Below are 15192 nucleotides of genomic sequence, written 5' to 3'. Positions count from 1 at the left end.
ACAAGAGAGGAGGATCTGGAAAGTATCCAGTTTACAACTGAAGGGAGGATTGGTTATCCTTAACTCTCTGTGAGATGTCGATTGACCGCATTTGATCCTTGAGCAGTTTTGTTCTGTTTAACCCATTAGAGACTGATCTTCACCATCACTGTGCTTTCAATTCATTCATTCATTGCCTGTCACTTCAAAACTATGGCCTTGTGTTCTCATGCAGACTTTGATTATGGTCTTGGTTGATGTGCGGATGAAGCTGAACATGGGCAGTGGCACAAATACAGACAGAATTATATTTGTTACAGGCAAGGGGTCGGGGGAGGGGGGGGTGGTGGAATAAGTTAAACAGCACTAATTTCTCCTCTCACTGCCCATCCATAAACAGAAAGGTATTTTTGATTTGCTTCCCCCTTTATAAGCAGTAGCACATTTCTCAACCCCTCAGTTTTGGGGTGATCCAATTTTCTATTAATAGTCTCACAGCAAACTCAAGGTAGGATGACCTCAAAGGGTTAGTTTATTTGCACGCATTCAAAACATGGGAGGAGGGTTGCAACATTGTCTCCTTTGCATTCATATAGTAAAAGAGGGATGGAAAAAAGAAAGATTTACAGTGCAGAGACCACAGAGAAAATAAATATTGTTTCATGTGGGTTCCAGAGTCCAGAATCAAAGTCCAATAAGGTATTCTTCACGGAGGTCGGTGAGCTGAAAACCAATGCTAGGTAATTGACTTTTCCGGTGGTGTTGACTTCACGGTGGGATAGGCATGCAGAGATGATTCAGTCTTGTAGGTGATGGTACAGAATTTCCAGCAGAAGCAGTGTAGATGGGGCCAATTTGGGCCAGAGCTCCTTGTACATGAGGCTGTTAGTCAGATGGTAAAAAGGCAGACTGACTTTTGCAGTTCAGAAAGGCCATATTACTAGTTCCACAAGCCAGAGACCTATGTCACATGACTCCCACCTCTCCACACTGTCCCTGACAAAGGATGTGTATTCCTCATCTGGGTCCCCAAGATTGTTAAATGCCTCAACCATTAAGAATTGAAAGGAATGTTGTGGGGCTCTTTGTCTTAGCAGATGAGCAGATTCCTGTTGGCCAACCTGGGTTAAAAATGCAGAAGGCCTTTGTATAGCTGTCTTTGAATTTGATTGGTGCAGCCTACAGGGGGTTATTAATGGCTGTTCAGGGATAACAATGTGTGAGTTTCCCCGATACTTCCAGGTAGCTTCTTTTATTTGGGGTGATGGACAGACATAGATTTTAGGCCTTTATCCAATTTGAAATTTTTAGAGATATCAATGAACATCTCTATTATAAAAAAAGATACAGGGTGAGGTATTAGTTCTTCACACATTGATCATCCATTGTACACCACAGATGATATTCAGCTCCATTAGCTACAATACAACTAAATGCTGGATCTGTCACTAATTGGCAGAAAATATGATTTCCCTTGTTTTGCATCTCTGCACATTTCACCCCTGTGATCTCTCCTGTTGTTAGTTGCAATGGGTGATTAACAGGATTCACATTGTGAATCCTATCTGATTTGATCCCTGATGAAATTTTTCCACTAGAATGTACGTCCTACATTACAACAGTGACTACTCTATAAAAGTACTTCATTGGCCGTAAACCGCTTTGGGACATTGGTCTGTGAGGTAGTGAAAGGTGCTAAACAAATGCAAGTCTTTCTTTTTCTATTTGCCTGCTTCACTTTAGATTTAAAAATTTTTTACGCCATCATTGCTTTGGATCTTAATAACATGAATGAAATATGATCCGTAATGTTAATATAAAGCTAGGATCCAGCATCATACCAGGCAGGGCGAGCATCAGGATTTACTTCCCACTTAGAAGGTGACAAGGCTGTGTCACCGAGACATGGCTACCTCAGCTATGACAAATGCAGCGGAATATAACAAGACTCCTGGAGTATTCGTCTTGTAACATAACCACTATGCTACCGTGCCCAACAACAGTTCACATTAGAAAATATTTTAAATTGTGTTGCTGTGGGATATTTCCAGGTTAGTTAAGAGATGATTTTGGTAAAATCACCGACAATACTTACTGGATTTGTTCTTGATTTAGATTATTCACACCGGAGGAAATCATTAACATTCGAAAAATGACTTTTTTTGATGTCCTTGTGAAAGCCCTGACCACAAACACAAGGGAAATTCAGAAGGATGTGTTCACCTGGAAAGCTGGTGAGCTGGTTTGCCACAGTTGAAGAAAAGTGGGACAGGATTGATTGTGGATTTGCCTGGTGAGGCACACCATGAGATGTATTATATCCTGGATTTTCCCAATTGTCTTAGGGAGGGGAAAGAAAAATTTCTCAGAGATTTTCCTACAATTATCTACCTGAAATTACCTACAACTGTTTCCTATTTACCCCCTCCCTAGGTGTTATTGCTCCTAGTGGCCAACTCACCCATTGTTCCTGTGCTTTCTAATCTCCATTGGCTGCAGGTCCACTAATGCTTCTATTAAATTTCTCATCCTCCATGTTTAAATCTCTCCATGGCCTCGTTGCTCCTTAGCTCTGTAACTTCTTCCAGCCCCAGAGAACCCTATGAAACTCCAACTTTATACATACCCCTGCTTCATTCGTTCCATCATCGATGGCCATACCCTCAGCTGTCTAGGCACCATGTGCTGGAATTCTTGACCAAAAGCTGATTACCTCTCTCTCCTCCTTTAAAACGTACCTTATAACCTACCTCTTCGACAATGCTTTTGGTCGCCTGTCCTTATATCTCCTTACATGGCTCGGTGTCATGTTTTGCTGTGTTAAAGGATCTATATAATTGCAAGTTGTTGTTGAAACCATGTTCTGGGCATTAACCCGCAAACATTCACATGAATTTCTTTGTCAATGGTGGTGTTAACTCATGAAGTAAACAGTTTAATGCTTCTGTTACAAGAATGCACAAAAGCATTTGACACAATCATGTGTAAGAAAATTATTTAATTTAATATTTTAGCTTACAATTGGTAATTTAGATATCAATACCCCGAGTGACACAGCCCTGGGAAAAATTAGTCTATCCTCAGGCTGTAGAGTAAATGTTGAAAGACCTTACATCCTTGTTGGGGCCTCATACTCAAACCTTCTGGATTACAAAATGACTGCTGAACATTGCTGCCCTTTCCATCGAGTGATTTCTCTGCAGTACAACAATAACTACACTCCTAGCTGCAGAGTTTTGAGCACAAAACCTAGGCTGACACTCCATTGCAATACTGAGGGAGTGCTGCATTGTCGATGGTGCCATCTTTGAGATCTGCTTTATCTCAAGTTGGCGCAAAAAGATCCTACGACACTACTTCAAAGAAGGGCAGGGGAGATCTCCCTGGTGTCTTGCCCAATATTTATCCTTCAAGCAACATCATTTAAAAAATTTTTTTTTTTTTCATTTATCTGATTACTGTTTGTAGGAGCTTGCAGTGTGCAAATTGGCTGCTGCATTTCTTACACAACTAAAGTGACTATACTTCAAAATGTAATTAATTGTGTGTAAAGTGCTTTGGATTGCCCTAAGGGTATGAAAGACAGTCTTTTTCATTTTAATAGGCAGGAAATTGGTGGCGGGTGATGAATCGGGAGAAAAGTATGCAATGCCACTGTGATTCTGCCATTTCTTAGTGATCTCTGTGTGACACTGCGGCTGACTCAAAATTTCTCCCTACACACCATTCCTTATCTTGCGATTTAGGAAAATCTTCTCTATCCATTATGTTAACTTTGTTTAATTGTTTGTGTATTGTTCTGTGACAGGTGATCCGTGTCCCCAGCCTAAACAGTTGACCGTCGATGACTTGGAGCCTTGTACTGGTCCGACCAATTTAAACTATTTTGAGGGAAGCGGCGCTGGCTTTGGGATCATTATCGTTATCCTCTGCTGTTTACCACTAAGTTGGTGAAAATCAATCAACTCCACAGAAAAAATGTCTGCTTTGTTTTAGCTCTTAGATTGGTTGATCATAGAATCATAGAATGGTCACAGCACAGAAGGAGGCCAGTTGGCTTGTCAAGCCCATGTCGGCATTCTGTGAGAACAATTTAGCGAGTCCTGCTCCCCTGCCCCTGAACCTGCAATTTTATCCCCCTTTCGATGCTTAGCCAAATCCCTTTGGAAAGCCATGATTGAATCTGCCTGCGCCACACTGTCAGGCAATGCAGTGCATTCCAGATCTTATCCGCTCACTGCGTAAAAAAGGATTTTCCTCATGTTGCCTTTGTTTTTTATGCCAATCACCTTTAATCAATGTCCTCTGGTTCTGAATCCTACCACCAATGGGAACAATTTCTCCTTGTTGCCTGTGTTCAGACCCCTCATGACACTGAACACCTCAAAATTAATTGATTTTGTTAATTCTGCATAAAAAAGTCCTTAAGCCATTAAAGAACATTTAGATGGTAAGTTTAGCTTTTAATTCTGTTGTGGCAGTACAGAGATAATGGGCCTTTGCTAGAAACTTGGAGATTGTGGGTTCAAATTCCACCAAGGCAAATTGTGGATATTGGTGATCTTTGCAGATACCCCTCAAAAACTGGGCATACAAACATACAAATTAGGAGTAGGAGTAGGCCACTCAGGCCTTTGAGACTGTTCCGCTGATCTGATTGTAACCTCAGCTCCACATTCCTGCCTACCCCCTTCCCCAATAAGCTTTCACCCCCTTGCTTATCAAAAATCTATCTAAGAACATACGATTGCTGTGAAAACCCAGCTGTTTCACTACTGTCACTCGGATGTAACTCCAATCCCACATTTTGTGGCTGTCGAGTGCCTTATTGACAAATAGCCAAAGCCATTGGTTTTCTGGTCTTGTAAAATAAGACAATGCATGAAATTTGGGAATACAATCCCCACCGCACTGGTGAGCTCCCAGAATTAAATGTAATTAAAAACAGAGCTTGGTTTATTGAGTATATCAATGATCCCACGTAACAAGTGCCTCTCTGGTAGTTAGCAAAGGAAGAAGGCTGTGTTAAGTATATAACGTTTGCTTTTAATACTGGGTGGGGGAACTCTTAAAGCTGGTAAATGACATATATTCAGATATTTAAGTTTGTTGGCCTTTGTCTAGAGATGATCAAAGGCCTTCCTGAACTAGCACTGATAATCTTGTTTGCCAGTGAACAATGCAGAACCATTAAAGAATGATGCAGAAATGCATCATCATGTCACGACACCAGTGATGCATAACTCTCCTCACTCCTCAGCTTGCAAAATGTCTTTGAACATTGTAAACAGAGAGGCACCATTGCCTATGGTGTTTAAACTAAGCAGAATGAAGTTACCAAAAATTTAAACGTCACTTGTCCGATAACCATATGAATTAGCCACTGTCATGTCATTTTCTCATAAAATGAGGCAGAGCAACCAAATACACTAACGCATTCGCATAGGTGTGAAATGATGTGTTTTGGAAGGAAAAATGAGGAGAGGCCACATTGTCTACTAACTGAGGAAGTGTTGCACTTTTGGATGAGGCATTAAACTGGGAACCTCTTCTTCTTATCATGTCCATGGACAGTCTATACATGGCCCAGCCAGAACTGGACACATTTTGCGCCTTGTTGAATTCGGCAAGATCTGCAACAGTGCAGGGTTACTCCACCGATAGGCATTGCAGGAGATGTTGCATAGTCTGTGGCTCAGTTCCACATTCACAAGTTGTCGGGCAGGTTGTATATCCCCATTTGCTTAGTGACACCCTTGAACGACCTACACCAGTCTTAAGTCTGTTAAGGCACTTCCAGGTTGCCCAGGTGCAATTAGCTCCTGGGGGAAGGCTTTCATCTGGTAGAATTTCCATCACTGGGGGTTGTTTGAGACTGGCGAGCTGGTCTTTCCACAAGGCGATGCGGGCTTCAGATGAGGTTGATCATAATGGAACAACACTGTTCATGAAGCTCTTCCTTGACTTTAGGCGGCTGGGTGTAGTTGTATGACCATGTAGAGGGTGCCTCTCATCTGATATTTGACAGAGTCGCTCCTTCTTCCTGGCTACCATTCTTCCTATATCAGGGGGAGCGATACCCGCCAGGATATATAGGCTGTTGATATTTGTTGGTTTTAAACAACCTGTGATAAGTCGGCAGCTTGCATTCAGAACCGCATCCATCTTCTTAGCATGAGTAGATCTTTCCCATGCAGGGCAGGCGTATTCGGCAGTGGAATAGCAAAGAGCAAGTGCACTGATTTGCCAAGGTAGAAGCATTCACATTGCGGCCCTGTTTCAACCAATTCTACCACCACCACACACAGCAAGTAGTGTATACAACTGGGAACCAATTTCGCTGTAAAAGGTCATTCAGAGAGGAAAGTTGAGGGAGGAATGTTGGTCAATACACCGGGAGAACTTCCTGCTCCTCTCTGAATAATCTTTTACAGAGAGTTTGGTTCCCAGTTTAGAAAGGTGGGACTTTGAACAGTGCAACAATTCCTCAGTTAGTAAACAACATGACCTCTCCTCATTCCTTCCAAAATGTATCACTTCACAATTGTGCGAATGGGTTAGATAATTTGGGCAGTGCTGCATGTCGGATCTTGCTGTGCATTGAACAGCTGTCATGTTTGTCCACATTGCAACAGTGACTTCACTTCAAAAGCAATTCATCGGCTGTAAGAAAAGGTGTCAGGGGATACATAAGGTGCTATATAATTTCAAGTTCTCTCTTTCCTTTCTTAGTCAATGACTCAACATAGTTAACAATCCTTCACTCCGAACTCTTGCTGAGTATAAAGAATTGTAGATCATACTGTTTGGTTACTAAGGAAGATTTGACTGATTTTGATGAAGGTACAAAAAAACTTGTTTCTTTTCCCAGTCTGTGTGATTCCTGCGTATGCTGTAGCTTCTTACAGTAAAGCACAGTTTAAGAAGCTCCAAAGAAGAAATAGGCGAGAGTCTGTAACAAGGAAACCCGAACTGAGAGCGGGAATGAAAGGTAATGCGGGGCTCACTTTTGACCGAGAACAAATATAAACCTGCTTTGATTTCTAAACACCTAGAATAAAGGAGCTGTATCCTTCCACCTTCATGATCTCCTTGTCCAGTTAAAGTTAGGCAAAATCAATTGGGGTTCAGCCAGTCCTGTGCCCTTTCTACCCTTTTCAAAGCAGAATTTTTCATGAATAGCAAACCATGAAAACTTTTAAATCTCTGACAGGCAAAGCAAAAATGAAGAGAGCTTTGAAATAATTGCAAAAGTTCCTTTCGGACAATTGTGCCTATTACTACGTTACCAACTTCATTATGCAAACCTTTGAGAAAGGAGATACAGGAACTAATTAAGGGGCAGCAAGTCTAGCAAGGCTATGGGTCTTTAGATTTAATTAGGAAATGGGAGACTGTTGAACAATATGTACATTATTCATCATCATATCTCCTGAGATAGTGGGAAGTGTTGTTTTCTGAGCTAATGGAGCATCTATTCCAATGTGGAAACTACACGTGAAGACAATATGGATTACAGCGTAGGAGTGTGAAGTGATATAACCCTATGTCAAAACTGTGCTACCTTCAAGAGTAGTTATCTGCTGAGAGTGCAGGGTCAGTGAAGTTACCCTACTGTTCTTTTATTTCTTTGCAGTTTTGGTCTCCTTACCTAAGGCAGCATATACTTGTCCTAGAGGGAATGCAGTGAAAGTTCATTAGACTGGTTCCTGATATGATGGGATTATCCCATGAGGAGAGGTTGAGGACATTATAATGCCTGGAGTTTAGAAGAACAAAGGGTGATCCCATTAAAACAAAATTCTTAAGAGGTTTAACAGGGTAGGTGCTAAGCAAATGTTTCCCCCCCAGCTGAAGAATCTATAACAGGGGTCACAGTCTCAGAATGAAGGGTCAGCCATTTAGGACTGAGATGGAAGAGAAATTTCTTCACTTTGGAATTCTCTAAACCAAAGGCTTGTGGATGCTCAATCATTGAATATATTCAAGACAAAAATCAAGAGATTTTTGGGGGTAGGAAACGAAGGGATATGGGGATAGCGCAGGAAGGTGAGGTTGAGATAGAAAATCAGCCATGATCCTACTGAATGGTGAACCAGGCGCAAGGGGGGCCGAAGGGCCTACCCCTGTCCTAATTTTTCTAATCTAATTCAATCTCACCTACACAGGATGATATTCTTTTCTCCTATTCTGCATCGGTTTGTGGCTTTTATTCTGTTGATTTATATATAGATTGAGCTCAAAACAAACTGACTTTTAATTAAGTTGGCAGTGCCACCTCTTCTAATGAAATGGAGCCTAAGAATGATCCACAAATCCTTTTGGATGTGTGATAACTTTTAGCAAATTCCACTTTCTTAAAGTTGAGTTCTAAAATGATGTCACAGGCACTTATCCTGTCTTCCATTTCTATCCCAAGCCTCTGAATGGCAAGGACCCAATGAGCCGCTCCGACCAGTCAATCTTTGCCTCGATGCCAAAACGTGCATCAAGGTCCTGGATGGTAAACGGTCACCTGTCCGCATCATTAATCTCACTAAGGACATGGATGTTATCAAATCAAACAATGATCAGGGGGTCTTGCTGCTTAAGGTTCCCAAGGAGTATGATCTGGTAAGTGGATGCACTGCTACCTCATGATGTCGAGTTGCAGCAATTCAACATCTTTTATCCACAATTTATTTACATAGAACAAATAGCACAGAAAGAGGCCATTCAGCCCATCTGATCCATGCCATTGTTTATACTCCACAGGAGCCTCTTCCCATCTTAATTCATCTTACCTTATCAGCATATCCTTCTATTCCTTTCTCTCATGTACTTGCCTGGCTTCTGCATAAAAGCATTTACACTATTCACTTCAACTACCAATGTGGTCACAAGTTCCACATTCTCTGGGAAAAGAAGGTTCTCCTGAATTACTTATTGGATTTATTAATGACCATCTTATATTTATGGCCTCTAGTTTTAGTCTCGATACCAATGGAAACATCTTCTCCATATCTAGTCTATCAAACCCCTTCAGAATTAAAAAACCTCTATTAGGTTGCCCCCCAGCCTTCTCTTTCCAATGGGAAGGAACTCTAGCCTGCACAGCCATTGTTTCCGATATCAGTTTGATATGTGACAAATAATATTCACACCACACAAATGCCAGGTTGGGCCATCTCCAACAAGAGAGAATCTAACCATGGCCCCTTGATATTCCATGGCATTACCATCGCTGAATCCTCCACTATCAGCATCCTGGGGGGTTACTATTGATCAGAAACTGAACTGGACTGGCCATATAAATACTGTGGCTACAAGGGCAGGTCAGAGACTGGGAATTCTGAGACGAGTAACTCACCTCCTTACTCCACAATGCCTGTCCACCATCTCAAGTTAGGAATTTGATGGAATACTCTCCACTTGCCTGGATGAGTGCAGCTCCAACAACACTTAAGAAGCTTGACACCATCCAGGGAAAAGCCATCTGCTTGATTGGCACAAAATCCACAAACAGTCACACTGTCCATCTCCGATGTGCAACGACAGCAGTGAGCGTACCACATGGACTGCAGCCATTCAAGGAGATGGCTCACCACCAACTTCTCAAAGGCAGTTAGGAGTGAGCAACAAATGTTCACCTTGCCAGTGATGCCCACATCCCTTGAAAGAATAAAAAAAGACTGTGCTTAACAATCTTGACTGTACTTTTTCAATGGCTCTTGTACACCTACAACAGGTACCCAGAACTGCATACCCCACAGACATTGCCTGAACACTGATTAGGGCATTCATAACATTGTTTCCTTGCTTTTATATTCAATGTGCCCAGATGTAAATTCCTACTCCATGCTCATGATGGTTGGAACTTATGACTAAACTCCTCCCTTTCCATTATAATTATAGAGGTACACCCCCAATCTTTCATGCATTTATGGTAATCCATCACAGCACAGGCCAATGATACAAGGCAGTCAATGTCCAGCACGACAATGCTATTGATTTATTTTTTGCCTTCTGTTAGGTATTGTTCTTTGATACAGAAGAGGATCGCCATGATTTCATTGAACAGCTGAGAGTGCACCTAGAGGGCAATGGGACACGATTGTGCCTGACGGAAATGAATCAGAAAACAATCTTAAAAGAAGCAGTTACTAAACAGCAACGAAGCAAGATCTTGGATACCTTTTTCCGACGAGTGTTTGCACAGGTACGAAGGAAATTGCGGAATATGAAATGCGCCTTGTCATTTTAGGTTCCTTCCATTATGAAGACATACTCATTCTGCAGAAGGCTTCAGCAGGAGCCCTCTAGTCCCCATATCCAAATGTCCATTGATCACTGTTTCCTTGCCCTAGACAGCAAGGGTGTGAGAGTATCGTGAGTGAGTTTGTTTACCTTCACAATGTCCACACACATGAACTTTAAAGGACAGGGTCTCAACAGACAAGGACCAGCAGTGAGGCTCTGGCTGACTTCCCCCAGCAACTGCCTCCACCACCATCCTCTCCCCCTTCACCCTGCCAGACTGTACCACCTTGTCTCTTAACTCCGGAGACTGGAGCCTACAATTCCGGTTTGCACTCCCATTACTGTATAGAGGAGGTGACTTGGCACTGTTTTGAAGAAGAGCAGGGGAGCTCTCCCTGGTGTCCTAGACCAGTACCAACATCACTGAAGCAGATTCTCTGGTCATTATCACATTGCTGTTTGTGGGAGCTTAGAATCATAGAATAATACAGCAAAGAAGGAGGCCATTCAGCCCATCAAGTCTGTGCCAGCTCTTTTGATGAGCAATCCAAATAGTCCCACTCCCCTGGTCTTAATATCCCTGCAATTTTTCTCCTTCAAATATTTATCCAATTCCCTTTTGAAAGTTCCTATTGAATCTGTATCCATCTGCACTCCATATCATAGTCACTCGTTGCATAAATGTTTTTTCTCATATCACCTCTGGTTCTTTTGCCAATCACCTTAAATTGGTGCACACTGGTTATCAACCCTTCAACCACTGGAATCAGTTTCTCTTTCCTTCATCTAAACCCTTCAGGATTTTAAACACCCGAATCAAATCTCCCCTTAGCCTTCTCTGCTGTAAAGAGAACATCCCCAGCTTCTCTGGCCTTTCCTCATAACTGAAGTCCCTAGAACAATTCTAGTAAATCTCTTCTGTACCCTCCCAAAAGCGTTCACGTCCTTCCTGAATTGTGTGCTGTGCACAAAGTGGCTACCGCATTTCCTATAAGAGTGGCTACAATTTAAAAAGTACCTCGTTGGCTGTGAAGCATTTTGCAATGTCCTGAGTTCATAAAAGGTGCTATATCAATTTTTTTTGTGAATCTACTCCTAGGTTCTGGAAATTGACAGATCTGATGCTGGGGATTTCAACACAGAAATTTCACGGAAGACAAAAGAGTCCCTGAATTGTGAGCTGACCCGTGTGGAATTTGCTGATGCACTGGGATTAAAGTATGATTCCATGTTTGTGGAGCAGATGTTTTTGCTGGCAGACAAGGATGGGAATGGTTACTTGTCCTTCCGAGAATTCCTTGATATTATAATCATATTCATGAAAGGTGAATGGGAAATCTCACTTTTAAAAATTTATTGCATCCCATGGAGATTTGCCACAATGAAATTGTCAAACATACGCTAACAAACCACTGCTTCCTGCTAAATATGCATTACATTATATTCTAAATTAACTTTCCAAAAATGAATTTGCAGATTGCCAAATAATTACTGTTCTACCACACTATGCACTGCATCAAATATAGAACAGATTGCCAGAAAATGTAATTAATTCAGAGTCAGTTGATAGCTTTAAATAAGAATTAGATCATTACCTGTTGCTAAAGAGGATTGAGGGTTCTAGATATTAATCAGTTTTATTCACATGAAGTTGGGAAGGGAGTACTGAAATCTTGGGTTGGGGAAGCATTCATGGGGGCTGTATAAGGTTTGCACTTCAGAATCACAGAATTATTAAAACACAGAAGGGGGCCATTCTGCCGGTCATGTCTGCAGCAGTTCTCCGAATGAGCAATGCACCTCGTGCCATCTTCCCCAACTTTTTCCTGCATATTCTTCCTTTTCAGGTAATAATACAATTCCCTCTTGCGTGCTTCAGTTGAAACTGCCTCCATCACACTCTCAGGCAGTACATTCCAGATCCTAACCATTAGCTGTGTGAAAAAAAATCTCCTCATGCTTCCATTGCCTCCCTTGCCAATTACCTTAAATCTGTTCTCTCTCATTCTTGATCCTCCCAACAGTGGGAACAGTTTATCGACTCTGTCCAGGGCCCTCATGATTTTGAATACCTCTATCAAATCTCCTCTCAACTTTCTCTTCTCCAAGGAAAACAGTCCCAACTTCTCCAATCTATCTATGTAACTGAAGTTCTTCATCCCTGGAACCATACTTGTGAATCTTTTCTGCACCGTCTCTAATGCCGTCACATCTTTCCTAAATTGTGGTGCCCAGAACTGGATTTGATGGGCTAAATGGTCTGTTCTTTTTCCAAGCTCTCTTATGTTCTTGTGTTCTATCACAGGGTTACCAATACATGATTAGATTGTCTGATATAGAATCAGACTGAAAATGGGTGGGGTAAGATCTTGGGGAGCAGTGCTCAACATGTTATATTCTGTCAATGGCTCAGGTTCCCTCCAGTTTTCAAACAGGATATGTAAACTTGTAGAAAAATACATTTAAATGTCCCTCAATTTATCAGCGTTGAAAAAAAACATTTGCATTTTGTTATTTAGCCTTAATGTTGCTCAATAAAAGTATGAAACACCTGAGGAGTACTATTATATTCAAAGGGAAGATGATTGGAAATTCAACTCTTAATTGAAGAGGAAATTTACACATCCATGTGGTATAAACTCATAAAATACAAACAAGCAGGACCATGAGGGAAAACCTGAATATGGTTCTGAGTGCAATCCCCTTTACTTTGCTTAATTAAAAAATAATTTGTGGATACTTAGTTTCTGCAATGACTTGGAGGATTCTGCCCCAAATATCCTGCTTTTGCTCAGTGTCAAATTTCCTTTGATAACACTCTTGTGACGTTTTACGGTGTCAAAGGTGCTAGAGAAAACCAGGCTGTTGTCCTTTATTAATGTTTCATAAAAATAACCAATTATAATCACGTTGCCTGCAGGATCGTCTGAAGAGAAGTCAAAGCTCATGTTCCAGATGTATGATGTGGATGGAAATGGATTTCTGTCGAAAGAGGAATTCTCTATATTGTTAAGGTAAATGGGCATTTTTCAGACAACCTGAGGATCATCTTAGCTTGGTAAAGTGGATTGTTCTAAAACTCACACAAACAATGGCTGAATATTATTTCTGAGGTTCAAGAAAGGACTTTAAGACTTGCAAGTGTTGCCCTTCCTTTGCATCAAATAAAATGGCAGCCAGTGGATCATTCAAATTCCTCTTCATTTAACCTTCTAGTTGTCTTCCTTCTTTATATTTTCAGTCGTACTTCTTAAGGGTTGTATTTTCTTCTGAAATGAGGCCAACATGAAGAGTCTTTTAAATGCCTCTCATTCACATGTGGAGATTCATTGTGAGAATTCCAGCATTAAAAATAAAATGATCCGCTGATGACTTGAGTGTAGAAAATGCTGAATGCCAAAGTTCCAGGGTACCCCGTTGGAAGAAATGCAGATATGAATTGGCAAGTCATGTTGGGTGATACCAATCTTCACTGTTAAAAGCTGGTGGAGGGTAGGGGGGTGGAAGACTAAAGGAGTGAAGAGATCTACAGTTCCAAGATTCAGGGAAAGAGTAATTTGGAGTAGAAGATAATTATTATAATGAAACTTGATAGCAGCAAAGTGAGGTCTGAGTAACCTGCATGTAAAACAGCAGATTAGGAAGGTGCAAGGAATAAGAGAGTAAAGTTCAGACAAGTAATTATAATATTAATAAAGATCCAGAAATGGTGCATCTGGTGGTGAATTGGACTTTTTAACTTCACCTGTCAGATGGCACTATATCTTCAGGAAAGTCTCAGCCAAAATTTTCCCTCATGGTCCTGGGCTAGGATTTTGTCGGTTCAATGGGGATCTTACCCATTGTTCGGAGGTCCACAGTGGAGCTGGCCCAATGGAATCAAGTGCCCTTCAGGCACTTAAGTGATCATCATCGGGCCCTCCCACAACTAAGGTCACTGGCCATGGAAATCCCACTCATCAGGAGCAGAGGCCAGCAGCTCTTCATGATGCCAGTGCCAGCGGGACTGGTGGCTGCTGGCGGCAATGCACCCAACAGAGGCCCAGGATCGCCAAGGGACCCCAGGCTAAAGGTGAGAAATTGGGGTCATGGGGTGGAGGTCAAGGCAGGGAGTGGGTGGGAGATTGTCTTTCAGTGGCCGCCCCCGCTGTCTGATGTCAGGTTGCTTGGTCTGGCACACAGTGAACCTGAAGGACCCACACAGCTCCACTTGGAGGTGGCTGGCAAACGTGACAGGGTTTGCTGGATGGTCTTCTGAGGGTGTGGGAAAACTTTAAGGCTTCCATTTAATCCCTGAGCCACCACTGAATTGCAGTGGGCCCAGAGACAACACTTAAATGAATCTCCAGTTAATATCTACCATAACCAACCCCTAATTGGTGGACAATTAACAATTTTCTGTTTAAAAAATTATCCCCACGTTTTCACATTTACATTTTTTATTTTTGCTAATGGTATCTTGATAGTAAACCGGATTTTACTCTAGTTGACACAAGCATCATTCACTTTTTATTCCTGTAGGTCCTTTATTGAGATCTCCAATAATTGCTTATCAAAGGCGCAGGCAGAAGAGGTCATGGATTCACTCTTCAAGGAGGCAGGATTCCAGGACAAGGAAGACTTAACCTGGGAGAATTTTCATTACTTATTCCGAGATCATGGCAATGACTTGGAGCTTGCTCAGCTCAATGTGAAAGGTCAGTGGCTCTGTTTGAAAGGAGCCGATGATAAATGAGCAATCTAGACACCAAGCACAGATTGCTTCTGAGTTCCTGATCTCGGTCTTGCTGCACGGATTGTTGACGAAGCATATGCCCGGTGTCTCCTTGATGAACGTTTGCTTGCTGGCCTGTTCTGTTGCGGCTTTTGGAACAAGTCACCCATTTGCCTTCTCAGTCACTGCTCATGTATGAGGCAGCAAGCTTAGCAATTAAAAGATATCATTCTGCCTCTTCTGCAACCCTGATTTCCATC

At 41.8% G+C, this 15192-nt stretch overlaps 1 protein-coding gene across 1 annotated transcript in view; it reads left to right on the top strand.

Moving 5' to 3' along the window:
* Positions 1–15192, top strand: part of LOC121271961 (dual oxidase 2-like) — a 56189-nt gene that overhangs the window by 16689 nt on the left and 24308 nt on the right. The window contains exons 13-20 of the mRNA XM_041178220.1: positions 2095–2213; positions 3788–3925; positions 6851–6970; positions 8399–8592; positions 9992–10177; positions 11318–11543; positions 13139–13232; positions 14740–14915. Of these exons, the coding sequence (XP_041034154.1) occupies positions 2095–2213; positions 3788–3925; positions 6851–6970; positions 8399–8592; positions 9992–10177; positions 11318–11543; positions 13139–13232; positions 14740–14915 (1253 nt within the window). The remainder of the gene's footprint in view (positions 1–2094; positions 2214–3787; positions 3926–6850; positions 6971–8398; positions 8593–9991; positions 10178–11317; positions 11544–13138; positions 13233–14739; positions 14916–15192) is intronic.

Source organism: Carcharodon carcharias, chromosome 32 (genome assembly GCF_017639515.1).
Source record: "Carcharodon carcharias isolate sCarCar2 chromosome 32, sCarCar2.pri, whole genome shotgun sequence".
NCBI lineage: Eukaryota > Metazoa > Chordata > Chondrichthyes > Lamniformes > Lamnidae > Carcharodon > Carcharodon carcharias.
The sequence above is the reverse complement of the archived record's forward strand: the minus strand, read 5'-3'. Positions and strand labels throughout refer to the sequence as shown.